Source organism: Schistocerca piceifrons, chromosome 7 (genome assembly GCF_021461385.2).
Source record: "Schistocerca piceifrons isolate TAMUIC-IGC-003096 chromosome 7, iqSchPice1.1, whole genome shotgun sequence".
Classification (NCBI taxonomy): Eukaryota; Metazoa; Arthropoda; class Insecta; order Orthoptera; family Acrididae; genus Schistocerca; species Schistocerca piceifrons.
In genome coordinates, this window is record NC_060144.1 from 390,337,521 (window position 1) to 390,356,454 (window position 18,934).

The window sequence follows — 18,934 nt, forward strand, 5'->3', positions numbered from 1 at the left end:
AGTGGGCATGCGGGAGGCCGGGTGGACGTACCGCCGAATTGCTCAACACGTGGGGCGTGAGGTCTCCACAGTACATCGATGTTGTCGCCAGTGGTCGGCGGAAGGTGCACGTGCCCGTCGACCTGGGACCGGACCGCAGCGACGCACGGATGCACGCCAAGTCCGTAGGATCCTACGCAGTGCCGTAGGGGACCGCACCGCCACTTCCCAGCAAATTAGGGACACTGTTGCTCCTGGGGTATCGGCGAGGACCATTCGCAACCGTCTCCATGAAGCTGGGCTACGGTCCCGCACACCGTTAGGCCGTCTTCCGCTCACGCCCCAACATCGTGCAGCCCGCCTCCAGTGGTGTCGCGACAGGCGTGAATGGAGGGACGAATGGAGACGTGTCGTCTTCAGCGATGAGAGTCGCTTCTGCCTTGGTGCCAATGATGGTCGTATGCGTGTTTGGCGCCGTGCAGGTGAGCGCCACAATCAGGACTGCATACGACCGAGGCACACAGGACCAACACCCGGCATCATGGTGTGGGGAGCGATCTCCTACACTGGCCTACACCACTGGTGATCGTCGAGGGGACACTGAATAGTGCACGGTACATCCAAACCGTCATCGAACCCATCGTTCTACCATTCCTAGACCGGCAAGGGAACTTGCTGTTCCAACAGGACAATGCACGTCCGCATGTATCCCGTGCCACCCAACGTGCTCTAGAAGGTGTAAGTCAACTACCCTGGCCAGCAAGATCTCCGGATCTGTCCCCCATTGAGCATGTTTGGGACTGGATGAAGCGTCGTCTCACGCGGTCTGGACGTCCAGCACGAACGCTGGTCCAACTGAGGCGCCAGGTGGAAATGGCATGGCAAGCAGTTCCACAGGACTACATCCAGCATCTCTACGATCGTGTCCATGGGAGAATAGCAGCCTGCATTGCTGCGAAAGGTGGATATACACTGTACTAGTGCCGACATTGTGCATGCTCTGTTGCCTGTGTCTATGTGCCTGTGGTTCTGTCAGTGTGATCATGTGATGTATCTGACCCCAGGAGTGTGTCAATAAAGTTTCCCCTTCCTGGGACAATGAATTCACGGTGTTCTTATTTCAATTTCCAGGAGTGTAATATGTGCCTACATTTGTCAACAATGCTGCTAGGCATATAACTATTGCGCTTTACCTACTGTAGAAATCTGAAAGTAAGCACGACAGTTAGTTATGAGTGTATTGAGTAGTCCGTAATACGTGGAACATTCCGAAATTAAGTTTCGTCATCGAAAGTCTCCTCGGACTTGATTCAATATTTCGGCGAATCAACTATCCCCCGTCTTGAGGAGAACGCTGCTGCGCTGCCAACCTAATTTCAATTGCCTCTTTATAAATACTGTTCCAAAAACCGGAGGTGTTGGGTACTATCAAAGTCTCGTAAAATTTCAAAAAAAAAAAATGGCTCTGAGCACTATGGGACTTAGCATCTGAGGTCATCAGTCCCCTAGAACTTAGAACTACTTAAACCCAACTAACCTAAGGACATCACACACATCTATGCCCAAGGCAGGATTCGAACCTGCGACCATAGCGGTCGTGTGATTCCAGATTGTAGCGCCTAGAACCGCTTGGCCACTCCAGCCGGCGTAAACTTTCATCCCGTGTCCATTATTAGGTCAATGTTTTATCGGGTTCTGTAGCTTCGTATGACGGCGATGTTCCACATACCTGTCCTGAACTGTGTTTTATGTATGCCGGGCCTGGGGTATGGAGTTTGGACCATCCCCAGCGGTGAATGGAGAGGAGCATAAATCTGTGGCCTTTATTCCTTATGCTGGAGGCATGTAATTTAAGACTGGAAGAATTTTAAGCAGGTTTAATATTAAGAGTGTGTTCCCTCCAACTTCGGAGATTAAGGTACTACTCAGCTTGGGGGCTAGAAAATCTGGCATATATAAAATTCCCTGTCAGTGTGAGAAGACTGACATCAGCGATTAGATTAGCACAGATTCTCTTGCGCTGAGTCATAAATGCACTTAGTAAATGAAAGTGACAAGTACAGATTCTACCACTAGACCATTAATTAGTTTGTATTCTAAAAGGATAGAAGTTGAAGCAGTGAGTTAAAATTTGTGTGCTGGCTGGAAGTTGAACCGGGGTTTCTTGATTACTAGGCAGATGTGATAACCACTACACTACCATAGAATTATGGCTATGAGAGATGCACGGACTACCCTCGTCCAGTGGCCTCCTTAACACAAAATTTAATTCATTACTTCTGCTTCTATCCTTATCGACGATAAAGTTAAGACTCAAATGTCTTCAAGAAAATGTAATCCCATTATGTTAGGAGATCACTTATGCCTGACATACAGGCAACATTTCCCCATTACGTACAAAGCTTGGGTAGTGTTCCAGTATCGAAGAGCCATAGCAATACCAACGATTTGAGAAGAGGAAAATGGAGTGAAGGTGTGAATTGAAGTTTAAGAGAAAGTTGAGACTCTTATCTCTCCAGGAAACGTAATTACATCACATCAGTAGTTTGTATTCCTAGTTAGTTTTGTTACTCAAGTTTCGTCACTCAAGTTACGTTAGGAAGCTGTTTATTTTCCAACTGGATTAGTATATAGGAAAGCCGTTTCCTCTAAACGACATCATATACTATTGTACAATCTACGATTTGTGCTGATGTTTTTGAAGATTTATGATAGAGTACCGAAAGAGATAACAGAACTGTTGGAATGTCATCTGCTGTGAAAAATAACTGGCATTTGTGTTAACCTTGAAAATGAGATAACAACATTTTCTTCAATTTCATGAGAGAATCTGAAGATTCAGCAGATGTATTGTGGTTTACAGTGTCTGGAGTGATGGAGAGTGCGTCTGTGGCGGCAGATCTCAACGAAAACTTCACGTCCCTGGTGGGGTCTCTGCTGCCGAGGCCCACGAGGGAAGAGCAGGAGGTGGCGGCGCAGCGGCTGGAGGACTTCTACTTTGGGGACCAGGGACTCTCGCAGCAACAGCCGCAGGCCATCTACGATGTCAGTATCAGTTTCTCGTCGCTTCTTATACACAGAACAGTAACATAATCTGCTCCAATAATTGAAAACTTCAATTACGAAATGTGACTTAAACATTCTTGACACACCGATGGACGTTCCTAAAGGAAAAGAAAAAGGTTTTAACATGTCATCGACGACGTCGTCATTAGAGAGAGAGCTTAAGTTCCGATCTGGAAGGATAGAGAATGAAGTCAGCCATTCTCTTTCAAAGAACAAGTCCCGTAATTTCCGTAAATCTGTTAGGAAAATCACGGGCAACCTGAATCTGGATGTGTGGACGCGGATTTGAGCCGCCGTCCGATCAAATACAAGTCTTACCACTATGCCACCTCCGTCAGTACAACTTCACGTGTCACAAGAGCTAGAGTAACTCTTTCTAGTACTCTTTTCCTCCTTCTTCCTCTTCTCCTTCCTCTAGTTTAGCCATTTGTATCTGCTAGTGAATGGAGGCTTCTTCCATATTGCTCCGCAGCCGTGTAATCAGTTATTACCGTGTTCCAGCTTGAGCCATCTCTCCTAGGACTTCTTTTCCATCCCTAAGGTCTCCAACTAACCATCCTATTTGCTCCATCTGCTGGGCTCTTGCCTACTGTGTAACCAGTCCAACCCCATTGCAACCTGGTATCTATCTTGAGTACGTCTGTTACATCAACATCTACATTCATACTTCGTAAACCATTGTAAAGCACGTGGCAGAGGGTTTGTCCCATTGTACCAATTGTTATGGCCTTTTCCCGTTCCATTCACGTATGGAGCGCGGAAAGAGTGTTTAAATGCCTCTGTGCGTGCTGTAATTAATCTAATCATGTCTTCATGATCCCTATGGGAGCGCGTGGGGGTTGTAGTCTATTGCCTGCCGGAGTGGCCGAGCGGTTCTAGGCGCTACAGTCTGGAACTGCGCGACCGCTACGGTCGTAGATTCGAATCCTGCCTCGGGCATGGATGTGTGTGATGTCCTTAGGTTATTTAGGTTTAAGTAGTTCTAAGTTCTAGGGGACTGATGACCTCAGAAGTTAAGTCCCATAGTGCTCAGAGCCATTTGAATCATTTTTGTACTTTATTCCTAGAGTCATAATTTAACACCGATTTATAAGTGGGGATAATTTAAGCCTATCTCCAAGTACCTCCCAATTCAGATATTTCAACACCTCTGTGACACTCTCCCGCTGGTCAGACAAACGTGTAACCATTAACGGTGCCCTTCTCTGCATATGTTCAATACCCCCTGTTTCAACTTTTTGGTACAGTCCCCACACATACTCTAGGATAGGTAGCACGAGTGGTTTGTAAGTAATCTCTTCTGAAGAGTGATTGGATTCTCTCAGTATTCTAACAATAAAACGAAGACTACCACCTACTTTACCCAAAACTGAACCTTTGAGATCATTCCTTTTCAGGTCCTATAATGCTTACACCTCAGTACTTGTATGAGTTAACAGATTCCAGTTGTGACTCACTGACCAAAAAATCCTCAACTCGATCACAAATTTCGCTTGATACCCCATGCGATCGTACTTTTGGTTATGGTATAGCGTAGGTGTGGGACTGAGTTTTTTTCTTTTTTTTCAGGACACTACTGCATCTGCCGGACTGCCTACATTTATGGCTTTCGGTAAGTCATGCGAGAAAAGCGAGGGTTGGAGGTTGGGTTTGACATGATCGATGTTTTCGAAATCCATGCTGGTTAGCATGCATGACTCTGTCTCTTCGAGACAGGTCATTATGTTTGAGCTCTATATTCTAACATTTTAAAACAAATGGATTGCAAGGATATTGGACTGTAGCTTTGTGGGCGACTCCACCTACCGTTCTTGTAGACGGATGTGACTTGTGCTATCTTCCATCTAGTGGGTATTGTTTTTCATTCGAGGAGATCTACGATAAATTATACATTAACGTAGGGGCTAACTCAGGTTCAAATTGAGTATAGAAACCGACAGTGATAAGGGTAATGTAAAGCCAGACTATGGGCACGAACCCCTGAGACATTATAAAGAACGAGCTTATCAAAAGAAAAACGCAGCTAACAGACGTCTTCGAGAGAGTTACAAGGCTGGAATGGATACTATTACTGCTCGTATTAGCGAGCGTAACGAGCTACGAGAACTTTTGGCTGTTGATTTCACAGTTCATTGCCAGACAGTTCTTTCTTTCCATTTAATTTCCCAGTTCCTTACGAGTAAGACTTTAATATCTTCGCTCATGTTATTGAAGAAATATCGTCTAGGTCTTTCGAATGGTATTCATCTTCGACGATATTCTGCATATCCTTGGTGGACTTTCCTATCTTCCGCAGCTCGAAGTGCATGTCCAGACGAACAAATTCTTCTACCTATAATTTTTCTTTTAGCATTTGACACACCTACTTCGGAAACAAGCACAACGATTCCCGTCGGGTTCAGGGATTTTCAGCTGCCTCGAGATGACTGGGTGTTCGTGTCGTCCTCATCATTTCATCATCATTCATGAAAGTGGTGAGATTGAACTGAGCAAAGGTTGATAACCGCGCAGTTGAGCGCCCCACAAACCAAACATCATCATCATCAAGCACAATTGCTGCGTACCAGGAGATGGCCTGAGGATGGTAATGTGTGCCGAACCCGGTAGTCAGTAGGCAAAATATATAAACTACGACTGTAGACACAAACTTACTCTTTTCCAATACTATAATGGTTGCTGTCCCACCAACAATATGTCACGAATATGTTTAATTTTAGAAATGGTGTCTCATGATTCATATAAATCATAGACTTCCCTAATAGTTAATTTTCTCTGTTCCGCTGTTCTTTTACATTGAGTTCCTTCAAACGTCTCACTCAAGACATTTCTTTCAAAGTTATTGAGTTTCACCTCTCCTGACGTCGTTAATGTCCAAGACTCAAAAGCGTATGTTAGAACAGACTTATCTTTCAATCTTTGGGGTAAATACTGAGCATGGTGGATCTGTCGTAAGAAATTGGACTTGGATTCTCTAGGACGGTGGTTCAGACTTTCGTGTGGTTGAAACGTACCTTTCTTGTTTACGGAAATATTTCAAGAAAAGTTTCTGAGTAAGCGACGTTACGAAACATTAGGAAGAATGTATAACTTCGCGTAGTTCAATAATCGCGTCAGTAAGTCACTTCTCAATGACGATGGCGTAAATTTCTCTTTTTAGAGACGCCGGTAGGTGCAAAACATTTGCTCAATCTGAAGTTCAGGTGTTTTGTTACCTTAGACCGGTCATCATCAATATAATTTAAAGTGGAGCTGTATCAAGCCAGTGAGTGTCTTTCCTGACATCATTTTTCGACGGTGCGTGACCGATCAATAGAGAATAATTCTTACACAGTAAATTACGTACGTTAATGGAAATGATAGGCGAATTAATGTCAGCCCTCCGTTTAACGAAGAGTTAATGATAGAACACGAATAGTGTTCTGTCGCTTCGTCATCGAACAATTTGTCTCCACCTCCTCTTATTTGACGTCTGAAAATTATTATGATACAGTAAAAACTGCTTTCATGAAAAGGAGATAAGGAAGGTGATTACTCTTTTAAATAATTAAAACGGATAGGTAAAATAAAGGAAGTGATTATTTTACAGCAAACAAAGAAAACAAAACTTACGTCCGAGCTACGCGCGCTCACACAGGCGAAAGGCATAAACGTAATTAGATAAGTGAACGTATACGAATGGCATATAAAAGGAAATTCTTTACAGAATACACGTCAGAATCCATTGTCATTCATTTACTGGCATAGTAGATTTTAAATATCACTTAAAAAAATAAAATAGTGGTACATGGTCATTCAGATACGTATTTTCCTGTGAAACGGACCAATTTCATGATCTATCCTTCGATATTCTCAGCTTGTGCTTAATCTCTCAGGACCTCTTCTTCGAAGGGACGTCGAACCCATAGCTTTCTTCCTTTTGGGATAAGTTTCGTATTGCCAAATAGCAACTATTAACTTTTTGGGGATGTGCTATTTATTTCTTCTTTGGCATTGTTATTTGTAATTAAAATTTCCAAGGTAAGTGAAGTGATTTCCTGTACTAGTATGCAAATACACTCCTGGAAATTGAAATAAGAACACCGTGAATTCATTGTCCCAGGAAGGGGAAACTTTATTGACACATTCCTGGGGTCAGATACAACACATGATCACACTGACAGAACCACAGGCACATAGACACAGGCAACAGAGCATGCACAATGTCGGCACTAGTACAGTGTATATCCACCTTTCGCAGCAATGCAGGCTGCTATTCTCCCATGGAGACGATCGTAGAGATGCTGGATGTAGTCCTGTGGAACGGCTTGCCATGCCATTTCCACCTGGCGCCTCGGTTGGACCAGCGTTCGTGCTGGACGTGCAGACCGCGTGAGACGACGCTTCATCCAGTCCCAAACATGCTCAATGGGGGACAGATCCGGAGATCTTGCTGGCCAGGGTAGTTGACTTACACCTTCTAGAGCACGTTGGGTGGCACGGGATACATGCGGACGTGCGTTGTCCTGTTGGAACAGCAAGTTCCCTTGCCGGTCTAGGAATGGTAGAACGATGGGTTCGATGACGGTTTGGATGTACCGTGCACTATTCAGTGTCCCCTCGACGATCACCAGTGGTGTACGGCCAGTGTAGGAGATCGCTCCCCACACCATGATGCCGGGTGTTGGCCCTGTGTGCCTCGGTCGTATGCAGTCCTGATTGTGGCGCTCACCTGCACGGCGCCAAACACGCATACGACCATCATTGGCACCAAGGCAGAAGCGACTCTCATCGCTGAAGACGACACGTCTCCATTCGTCCCTCCATTCACGCCTGTCGCGACACCACTGGAGGCGGGCTGCACGATGTTGGGGCGTGAGCGGAAGACGGCCTAACGGTGTGCGGGACCGTAGCCCAGCTTCATGGAGACGGTTGCGAATGGTCCTCGCCGATACCCCAGGAGCAACAGTGTCCCTAATTTGCTGGGAAGTGGCGGTGCGGTCCCCTACGGCACTGCGTAGGATCCTACGGTCTTGGCGTGCATCCGTGCGTCGCTGCGGTCCGGTCCCAGGTCGACGGGCACGTGCACCTTCCGCCGACCACTGGCGACAACATCGATGTACTGTGGAGACCTCACGCCCCACGTGTTGAGCAATTCGGCGGTACGTCCACCCGGCCTCCCGCATGCCCACTATACGCCCTCGCTCAAAGTCCGTCAACTGCACATACGGTTCACGTCCACGCTGTCGCGGCATGCTACCAGTGTTAAAGACTGCGATGGAGCTCCGTATGCCACGGCAAACTGGCTGACACTGACGGCGGCGGTGCACAAATGCTGCGCAGCTAGCGCCATTCGACGGCCAACACCGCGGTTCCTGGTGTGTCCGCTGTGCCGTGCATGTGATCATTGCTTGTACAGCCCTCTCGCAGTGACCGGAGCAAGTATGGTGGGTCTGACACACCGGTGTCAATGTGTTCTTTTTTCCATTTCCAGGAGTGTATGTGCTGCATTAGTTTACGTAAAAATGTCGAAGCTTTTAGTTTTATCTATCTTAATTTGCTCTACTGTTCGAAGTAAGCTACTATATGATATTGTGGTATGTGAATAAATTTGTCACTCATTTTGTGCTATATTTGCTATGTCATCAGCATACAGCACTTCCTAGAATCTGAGTTCTAGTTGCGTAAAAAGGGGTGACATATTTATTTTCCGGTATATCTGCACTATTACAAGATTTGTGAAGCAAAGATTACGCAACATCTTTCTTTTTGGCTTCAAAAATAGGGACATAGCTAATGCAATACCAGACAAATGAGGCACACTGGGCATCAAAATGGTAATGTTATGGAAATTTCGTTCAGTAATAGAACAATTACTAGTGACTCAAACAACAATGAACAGTAAAATATTCAATAAGTTTCTAAAGTTACCTGATGAAGGGTGTTATGAATAGTATAACTTTCGTTTCGGTAGCAAAACCTTGCTTAGCTACAAAGCGATCTATGTGCAGAATCTAAGACATATGCGTAAGAAACAGTCTTTATTGACTATAAATATGTGAATTTAAAAGAGAGCTGAAATACGTTTAAAATGTATTGTTCGAATAGATTATTTTATTTATCAAATCGTCAGTCAACGTACCAAAACAAACATTTATAAGAACTACGTTAATAATTCATTTTGCCCGCATCTCGTGGTCGTGCGGTAGCGTTCTCGCTTCCCACGCCCGGGTTCCCGGGTTCGATTCCCGGCGGGGTCAGGGATTTTCTCTGCCTCGTGATGGCTGGGTGTTGTGTGATGTCCTTAGGTTAGTTAGGTTTAAGTAGTTCTAAGTTCTAGGGGACTGATGACCATAGCTGTTCAGTCCCATAGTGCTCAGAGCCATTTGACCAATTCATTTCAGTTACTTCTGGGAGGACACAGAAGGCTTAATAAATTTGCATCTTAAAATTGTGCTAGTATCGAATGTGGTGCCGGAGACTACGATACTAGCAGTGCTTAAGAAAATACAGTTTTAAGTTATAGCCTGGTGGAACGGTGTCTTCAATCACAACGAATCTATTCCAACATACACGAGAATGAGTAAACCTGTTTTATAATTTGGAGAGAACTATCCGTTTCAGAACAGACAGTTGCGATACAAAATGTGTTATAGAACGTACATTTTTAGCGTAGCACTTTAAAAGGTGCGTCTGAAAAGTTTGGAGAACCTCTCGGAAAATAAAGGAAACAATAGTTACAAACTAAATACATTATTGGTCCTCAAACGAATCATCATTAGCTACAACACACTTTTGACATCGGTTGTAAAACTGTTGCAAACTGTCAGCAGACTCTTCTTGTGTAATCCCTTTCAGAGATAATTTAAGGCGGAGAAACAAAACATAGTGTGTTGGTGTTAAATGTGGGGAATTAGGAGAGTTTTGAAGAACAGTCAGCTTGCGCTGAGCCAGAAAGTTGAGCGCGTAAACATTGTGGAACCCAACAACGTGTGACTACGGTGTTTCGAGCGATTGCACAAGTCTGCTGACGGTGACCAACAGACTTACAACCGATGTCAGAACTGTATTGTAGCTAATGCTGATTACTCTGAAGGACAATACAGGTACCTCGTTTGTAACGCTTCTCTGCTTTGTTCTGACACGTCAGCAAACTTTTCAGAGTCACTTCATATCAGCAAGTAAATGCTAGCACTGTAGGTGTATTCTGTGATGTTTGAAGAGGAAAGGTCTGATCAGGGGATCTTTTTGGCCGAATTCTTTCTGATAATTTATCCCCTTAACTAATTATTCGTGCACAGTGTAACGAAATTTCCTCACAGTTATCTTAATGATTCTACTTTCAGCACAGATTGCCATGCATATGATGGCAGTAGAATCGAAAAATAAAATTTTGTATTATATATTACTCCTTACACTAATTATAACTTTATATTATTTCTAATTTTCAGATGCTTTCCGATCTGTATTTCATCCAAGATACCCAGGCATTTGCTAGGACAGTGGCAAACACAAGTACTCTGCCTATTTACTTCTATTATTTCGACTACGACGGCTACGGCGCCACAGAATACGGTAAGAATTCTTCTCGAAAAGTTTTACGAACTTAAATCTAATGAAAGCAATTTTGTTGTCCCAGTACGAAAATGATGTAATATCCAAGACTCAAGAACCGCCCTCAGAGCTCCAAGAAGCAAAGTTACGTGTTCAGGTCCCGGAATGCCACACACGGACTTCATAAACAGCGCAGACTCCCCTGCAGAGTGAAGTATCCATTCTGGAAAAAGTCGCCTAGTCCTAGGCTACATCATTCGGCAGAGATATTCTGTCTTCGAGGATTGCTAATCCACAAAAGTATGGAGACCACATTCTCTGAAGTTTGGAAAGTAGGAACAGGTAATGGAAGAGTTAAGGCTATGGGCCCGTATCGTGGGTTGAGCCTGGATTGCTTACGGAAAGCAGTGTTTCCGATCCGATGCCTATTCCGACAAACAACTTTAGTCACGAAGTTTCAAAAATTCACATACTCTGCTGCAGGGTAAAAGGTTCACTGTAGAAACAAACTCCTAGACTGCGGCTAATCCCAAGTTTTGGATACAGTTTTAATGTGTCTGGAAATCATTTAAAATTCTGATCTTAACGCAGTCTATGGTTTACGAGCTCAAGAATGTCGATCTGAAATTTGACCGCACATTGGCAATTCTGTCTTCTCATGGTATGATAATCTCTTAGTTCTTGAATTTAACACCTGCTTGTAAGTACTCTGAATCTATCGTTTGCATCATATTATCATATTATACATTCTCTGTTACTCATAATGTATTTGAATCAGAATTATGAAAGACATATTTGTTGCTGTCATATTTTACTTGCTGCTAGTGAAACCGGCTATGCTTTGCAATTGCTAAATGTGTCTGGGGATTGGATATAGGTCTTAATATCTTCATGCTCCCTCTGTCCATTTCCTCCTCATCCCTTTCTCTGTCCATCTCCTCCTGCTCCCCCAGCCCCCTCCACCTCTTCACTCTCTCTGTCCATAACGTCCTCCCACTATAATCTCCAGTTTCTCCTCCTTTCTGTCTGACCATCTTCTCCTTCGCCTCTTTTATGTCCACCCTCACTTAAAATGAGTGGGAAAATGGTTGGTGTCACAAGTGTGTGAGGCATGAGAGAGAGACCTGTCCAACTGCTGGACCTGTGAGGATAGTGGCTTCAGTGAGAGTATTTTGCAATTTTGATCTACAAATGGATGGGAGTATAACGTTTCAGATGCTCCAGGTCCGTAGTAGTACTCTAATCATAATCCAATAAGTCATTTTCCATTAAAACTAACTGTGGGGAAGAAAACAACGCAAAGACTACGTTGTGTAGGCAATTTTTTTTTTACAATTATGCACGGAAAGAAAGAATAAATTTCAGAGAAACCATTTGTTTAATGGTATATAAGCCCTGTTATCGTAGTTAAAACTGACCGAAAATGTTAGGATCTGTATATTTTCGCAGCACAGCATTTTCACTCTCGCAGTTATTTTAACAGAAAACCTGCAAATTGTGGTTTAAAAAAATTTAGAGCCTATGTCAGTATGAATATTTATTACAGAATCGTGTAAAAATTGGAAGTAAATTGGTCAAGCACTTCGAGAATTTTGCTAAAAACGTTTCTATCTTCTATTGTTGATTTATTTATATACCGTATATATTACAAATATATAGCCTATGTCCGTCTAAACGTTTACTAGAGCATTGTTTTAAAATCTGAAGTAAATTGGACGAGAGATTTTTGGTGCAACTTTAAGCAACGACTTATACATAGAGGTATTCTTATTATATAACAAAAACATCTGCCAGAACTTTTATCTGACTATCACGTAAAAATTAAAAGTAAATGGGTCAAGAACTTTTCGAGATTTTTCCTAGCAACGTTTCCGCCTTAGTGTGTACACAGTTACATATCATGTTCATTAAAAAATATTTAACTTATGTCCGTCCGAAAGTTTATTAGAGTACGTTTAAGAATTGTTCGATATTTTTGTTAACAAATTTAAACAACAACTGGTTTTTATATAGTAGTATGGATGATATGGTCCTCAAAAAATACATGTCGAGGCAGCTAAGACTGACCAGCACAGATGTATCCAGAACTTGCACACTTCGCTGAGTTAAAGAAGATAGTGTTGTGAATTATCAGACGTGCAATAGTAATTACCGAAAACATGCAGTCAGGTCCGATGATCTTGGAGGCCAGTAATGTTAAACTGAATCATTTGGTCCAAGGCCACAGAAGAAGTGTATACTAAGTTGCAGTAAAGAGGAAAGAAGTTGTCATAATTCGGCAGTTATAATATTAAATTTGCTTGCACACTTCAGAAACTTCGCCACGTTGTCGGTTATAATACAGAGAAAACAGTAGTTCGATATGTTTATCTTCATTTTCTCGGTATCGTTGGGTCATCAGTCTTACCTACCTCACCGTATGTAGCTCAGTAAATGGATTTACGACCTAGTAGATGATAAACCTTGCTGCTGGTTTGTACTGAGCTAATGCAGATACATTTCACAGGAATGGCACACGCTGAGGAAACTCACTACCTGTTTATGCAAGAGGACGGGGGACCCAACAAGGACCCTGAGTCCGACGATTGGAAGGTGCTGCAACTGCTGGCAACACTCTGGACAAATTTCGCTAAGTACCGGTAAGTACTTTATTCGTAACGTTTACAGTAAACACGATTATACCAATAACAGGGGCTGTTCGGTAAGTTGATGTCTGATGGGCTCAAGAGTTGGGACAGTGGAGGGATTTCGTCACAGTTGTGTCGCCCGGCTCTTTGCGAGTCTGATAGTGCCGCGGAAAGGTTACTGAACAATTTTTTTTGTATCGGAACTGTAAATTAAAATGGCCACTATCATCGAAAATACCGATGCCTGCGAATTGCATTCTGTTATTCTTTTTCTGAACTTTAATGATGTGGTGATACATGATTTGTGGGATTTATGGAGAGAAAATAATGAGTGACAGTGGCGTATGAAAATGAGGTCGTTTGTTTCGGTAAGGTAGGACGAATTTTTATGAAGATTAAAAAAAGCGGACGACTATCTGTTCTGACAAATGAACTCATTCCAAAATTAATGTCAGTATCAGAGATAATCGTCGGATCATGATTACAGAATTAGTAGGCGGAAATCACAGGTAGTGCTCTACGAACTTGTGACAAACTTTGTTATCATAAACATTGTGCACAATGTGTCCCAAAATGCTGGCTTACGTTTACAGAACGAAGAGAAAGAGTGCCGTTTCTGATGCGGTACTGTGCAGAAGGAAACAGATTCCTCTACCACGATTAGACAAGGGATGAAATGGGGCTGCGTATGTTAATCTGGAAACAAAAAGCCAATCAATGGTATGAGACCTTATAACACTACCGTCTGCTACTGCTATACTATAACCTTAAAGTTGGAGGCAGGTCGTGAAATAAAACTATGTTGTTAGAGGATTTATGGTATAAAGCAACAGAGCAGGTTACCCTCTGAGAGGAATTTTGTTATGTTGAGCGTGTTGTACCTAACGGAGGTGGCTTATCGGAAATGAAAGTCAGAATTTCGTAAATATTTGAACAGTACAAACAATGTTTTACCTAGCTACACTGTTTAAAGAATAAGGAAAATTGTCGCCAGCCTAATTAGGCAAGAAGAAGATAAATGTTCTTGTTTAAGAAAGTAGGTATGAGTAACTTCAACGGACAAACATAGCCGCTATTTTACCACGTGCGAGTGCAATGAACTCTGACACCTCCCTATGTTAACGTTAAGGTTGGGACTAACTATTTGCAAAAATATAACAAATAACTAAACACACTATTACTTTAAGGGATTATTCAAACTGAATTGCCTTTATAACGTTACTATTAATATTCACTGCAGAGTGATTAATTGAACATAGGTTCAGTATTATTGTTCAAACATATTCCTAGCTGACATAAAATTATAAATGTAGTTCACTGCAAAATTATGAACTGGTCACAGGTTAAGTATCTCTCAACTAAATACTATTCTGTTTAGAATGAAAGTTAAATGGAATTCACTAACGGGTTACTTCTCACTGTCTTTTGAATAAAGAAATAATTGTTTTCATAAATAGTGGTAAAGGATAACCTGCTGATTTTATTACACTATTAATATGCACTTTCAATACCCAAAAGAAACAAGTGCTTGGCAAGCATGAGTGTATAACTTTCCACAAATGCAGTTCACGACTTTTGCTACAGTGGGACACAATGTTGACAACTTTACGAGAAACTGACTTACCTTTCAAAGTTTACTACAGGCAGCATTATGATCATTAACTAAGCAACACTTTATGAGCCTCAGTTTTAAGGGCTTTTAATCTTTAAAATTAACTGCAAATTGTCTTTATTACCACAATCTTATACTTTCAAGTAAATGATTAAATAGGAGACTTTGAAACTCCACAAAACTTTAAATTAGACTGTTTCCTGGGAGGCTTTCACAAGACTACATTTACTACCTTCCACAATTTCACTAAATCCACAATAAATCTGAACAGTCCCTTCTTACCAAAGAAACGACATTATTCTAAGGCTTTCATTTTTTCCACAAACTAGGACACTCGGTAATCATAGTTTAAATGGAGAGGAACCTGAAAGGTGTTGTGATAGGGAAAATATCAAGGTAGGTACATAAATTCAGTTATAAGTTACCTTATATTTGAGCACACTAACACATCCAATAAGCTGATCCTTCACTGTACATCATTATTGTATTCCGTTACAGTGATTGCCCAATGTGGTGGCAACTGCATGTTGGTAGGTGGATTTGCAGGCAGATTTGCTGGACTCTGTCCCTTCTTGGTGGCGAAGATGGATACCAATTCCAGAATTGTTCCAGCTATTTATCCATCCATCCGAGGCATTGGAAAGTGGCAGAAAAAGCCTCTCTCGGAACCAACACAATATGCAACTTTTACATGGCAGTTCACAATTTGGTATCTCGTCCCCGACTGACTCATGTTCCACCTTTTCTACCTAGGCCAACTACAATTTGCGCGCGCTACACAGTTCCGTTCCCGAGGGGGACCACTACACCTTTTATATACTAAAGAACTAAGAACCCTAAGTGAGGATCAGTGGTTTACATAACAGAAACCAAACACATTAAATAAAACAGAACATTTGCACATATTGACATTTCTACAAAAAATTATTCCCACAGAAATTACAATTATATATAGTAAGTTTTGTTCCCTCCAAATGGGACAAAGAATTTAAATGACAGATGTACTACATTGCATAGAATCAAACCACGACATCAAAGCTTTAACAAAGAAAGGAGTATACAATTTTATGTTATCGATTCAAACACATTTACAGATACTCAATGTTATAACATTAAACTAAAGCAAAAAAGCGATATAAATCCGTACAGCATTAGAGCTATGGTGTTATCTCGCCATGAGATCCTTTAAAGTGCCGCTAAACGAAATCTGTATAAAAGCTAGTGAAACTATTTTTGAGACAGAAAGGGGTATTCCTTGTTGTAAGGCAATAACGTCTAAAATTTACTGTGAAATACTGAACAAGTTCATAAGAGCCATCCAGAATAAAAGGCTTGGTATGTTGAGCCCTGGCGTCCTTTTTTGCTGCACTACGGCACGAAAGTAAATGTTGCTTAAGGGTTTCTTCTAGATACAGCCCTGATTTGCCAAGCAGAATTGTCACCTGTTTCTGAATGTGAAAAAACGAGAGAATCACAGTGGTTTGAAGGTGATGATGAGTTAAAAAGAGAGAGTGAAACCAGGGCTTAGCACATAGGCGACAGAATTCTGTACTAGGATAATGAAATACTCGTCCTTGATATAAAAGTGGTTTAATGTGGGGTGCAATTAAGAAGAAAAATAGCTGACAGTTTTAGCTTAAAGTTGTATGAAATAAAAAGCTCTTTGATTACCGATATTATTATTATTATTAACAGAATCACTTTTCGAAAGCCGTCGTAAAATTCTTCGTTGTGGGACAGCAACGAAATGTAAGAACTCGGTTTGGAATGAGGAAGTCGATCTGCCTCACTGGGAAAACCATAGCAAAGGAACGTTGTGGTGTGAACCATTATTTTTACTCGAAAGTTGTTTTCAATCCTCTTTCATGTTTGTATTGGGGAATTCTTATGGGCTTCGACTGAAGTGTCCCGACTTGGGACACTTTCACAGTAAGTCAGTTGATTACGCTCAAAAATCAATTTATTGATTTGTTTGAAACAAACTGCAAAACGATTTAGAAAAGATATCTGAATGGTGCGAAATGTGGCAGTAGACTTTAAATAACGAAAAGTGTGACGTCATCCACATGAGTGCTAAAAGGAACTCAAACTTCGGTTACATGATAAATCGGTTTAATCTAAAAGCCGTAAATTCAACTAAATACCTAGGTATTACAATTAAGAACAGCTTAAATTGGAAGAAACACATAGAAAATGTTGTGGGGAAGGCTAACCAAAGACTGTGTTTTATTGACAGGACATTTAGAAAATGTAACAGACCTATTAAGGAGTCTGCCTACACTACGCTTGTCCGTCCTCTTTTAGACTACTGCTGCGCGGTGTTGGATGGATCCTTACCAGATAGGACTGACGGAGTACATCGAAAAAGTTCAAAGAAAGGCAGCACGTTTTGTATTATAGCGAAATATGGGAGAGTGTCCCAGAAATGATACAGGATTTGGGCTGGAAATCATTAAAAGAAAGGCGTTTTTCGTTGCGACGGAGTCTTCTCACGAAATTCCAGTCACCTATTTTCTCCTCCGAATACGAAAATATTTTGTTGACACCGAACTACATAGCGAGGAACGATCACCACAATGAATTAAGGGAAATCAGAGCTTGTTCGGAAAGATGTAGGTGTTCATTCTTTCCGCGCGCTTTACAAGATTGGAATAATAGAGAATTGTGAAGGTCGTTCGATGAACCCTCTGCCAAGCACTTGAATGTGATTTGCAGAGTATCCATGTAGACTTAATCAGTTTATGCTTACAAATATAAGTTCTGCGATCCTATAGCAGTTCAAAACAAGTCCGTCTTGAAAATAAAGGAATGAATTCTCGGGCAGCTTAAAGTTCTTGGAAAACGACACATCTCTCCGTGAGACTCCCTTCTGGAAAGTTCTTTTGGAAACGAAACATACTACATTTTTAGACATCAAAAGTAAGCGGAAAATTAAGGTTCCATTTCACGAACAGTGCAAGGAAAATGGTTGAAATGGCTCTGAGCGCTATGGGACTTCTAAGGTCATCAGTCCCCTACAACTTAGAACTACTTAAACCTAACTAACCTAAGGACATCACACACATCCATGCCCGAGACAGGGCGACCGTAGCGGTCGCGCGGTTCCAAACTGTAGTGCCTAGAACCGCTCGGTCACTTCGGCCAGCCCAGTACAAGGAGTTCCAGCATCAGAGACCAAGGCCGGAGCAGCTACGCACGATGCGCGATGGTCCCGGGTGGCAAATGCGACGTCAAGTCCTGGCGGAGGCGTGATGCTGCCGATCTTGTAATTTTGCTGGCGGAGACGGAACTGCCTGCTGCTCGCCAGACGAGCGGATGACCACCTGATAGCTATTGGTCTAGCGATGTGGGCTCCGATTGGCTGAGGAAAACGGTGCCGCGGATGCAACAAAAAGCCGGTTGACGTGACGACCTTAATTGATCTTGCGCATGCCCTCTGAAGTAGCGTGCTTCCTGTAGGTCAATGGAAGTTCGCCTGACCCTGGTTGGTGCGCCTGCGGAGCTGGAGCGATGACCGCATAACGGTGCTGTGTTGCGGGTTGGCGGCATTGCAGGAGACCCCGGAAATACGCCATCGATGTTTCGACACTGGAGACAAATTACACACAGCCAAAACCCAAAGTACGCTTGCGAAATTGGCAACATATGCATATTTTATTAAGCTACTTATCTTGTTGTCCACCTCCACTGATCTCGACCTCCAAGGGAAATTCTTTTTAAGTATCTTTTCGATTAGAACATGTGTGTAAGCTGTTACACTAATTGCTATCATTAGCGATAATACCGACCCAATGGCTGGTGGTTCCGATTTTTGCTCTTAAAATAGTTGAGATTCATTGTCTAGTAGACTTGATGCATCCTTCCAGGAATTCCTCTCTTACGCCTGCCACTTTCTTCAGAGTAGGACTTCTATCCTAAGATCTCCAGTATTTGTTGGATATATGCCAGTATACACTTAACGACAAAAAAAGAAAAGAAGACGAGAAACACACACCATGAAGGAATGACCCGAGTTACTGGATGCCATCCTGAGGGTATCGTGCCAAATTCTGACCAACTGGCGTGTTAGATCGTCAAAACCCTAGCTGTTTGGAGGCTCTACCTGTAAAGCTCCAAACTC

The 18,934-nt window shown here is 42.3% G+C and overlaps 1 protein-coding gene across 1 annotated transcript in view; it reads left to right on the forward strand.

Annotated features, from left to right (window-relative positions):
- Positions 1-18,934, forward strand: part of LOC124805331 (venom carboxylesterase-6-like) — a 140,096-nt gene that overhangs the window by 116,988 nt on the left and 4,174 nt on the right. The window contains exons 7-9 of the mRNA XM_047265852.1: positions 2,843-3,024; positions 10,473-10,596; positions 13,082-13,214. Coding sequence (XP_047121808.1) covers positions 2,843-3,024; positions 10,473-10,596; positions 13,082-13,214 — 439 coding nt within the window. The remainder of the gene's footprint in view (positions 1-2,842; positions 3,025-10,472; positions 10,597-13,081; positions 13,215-18,934) is intronic.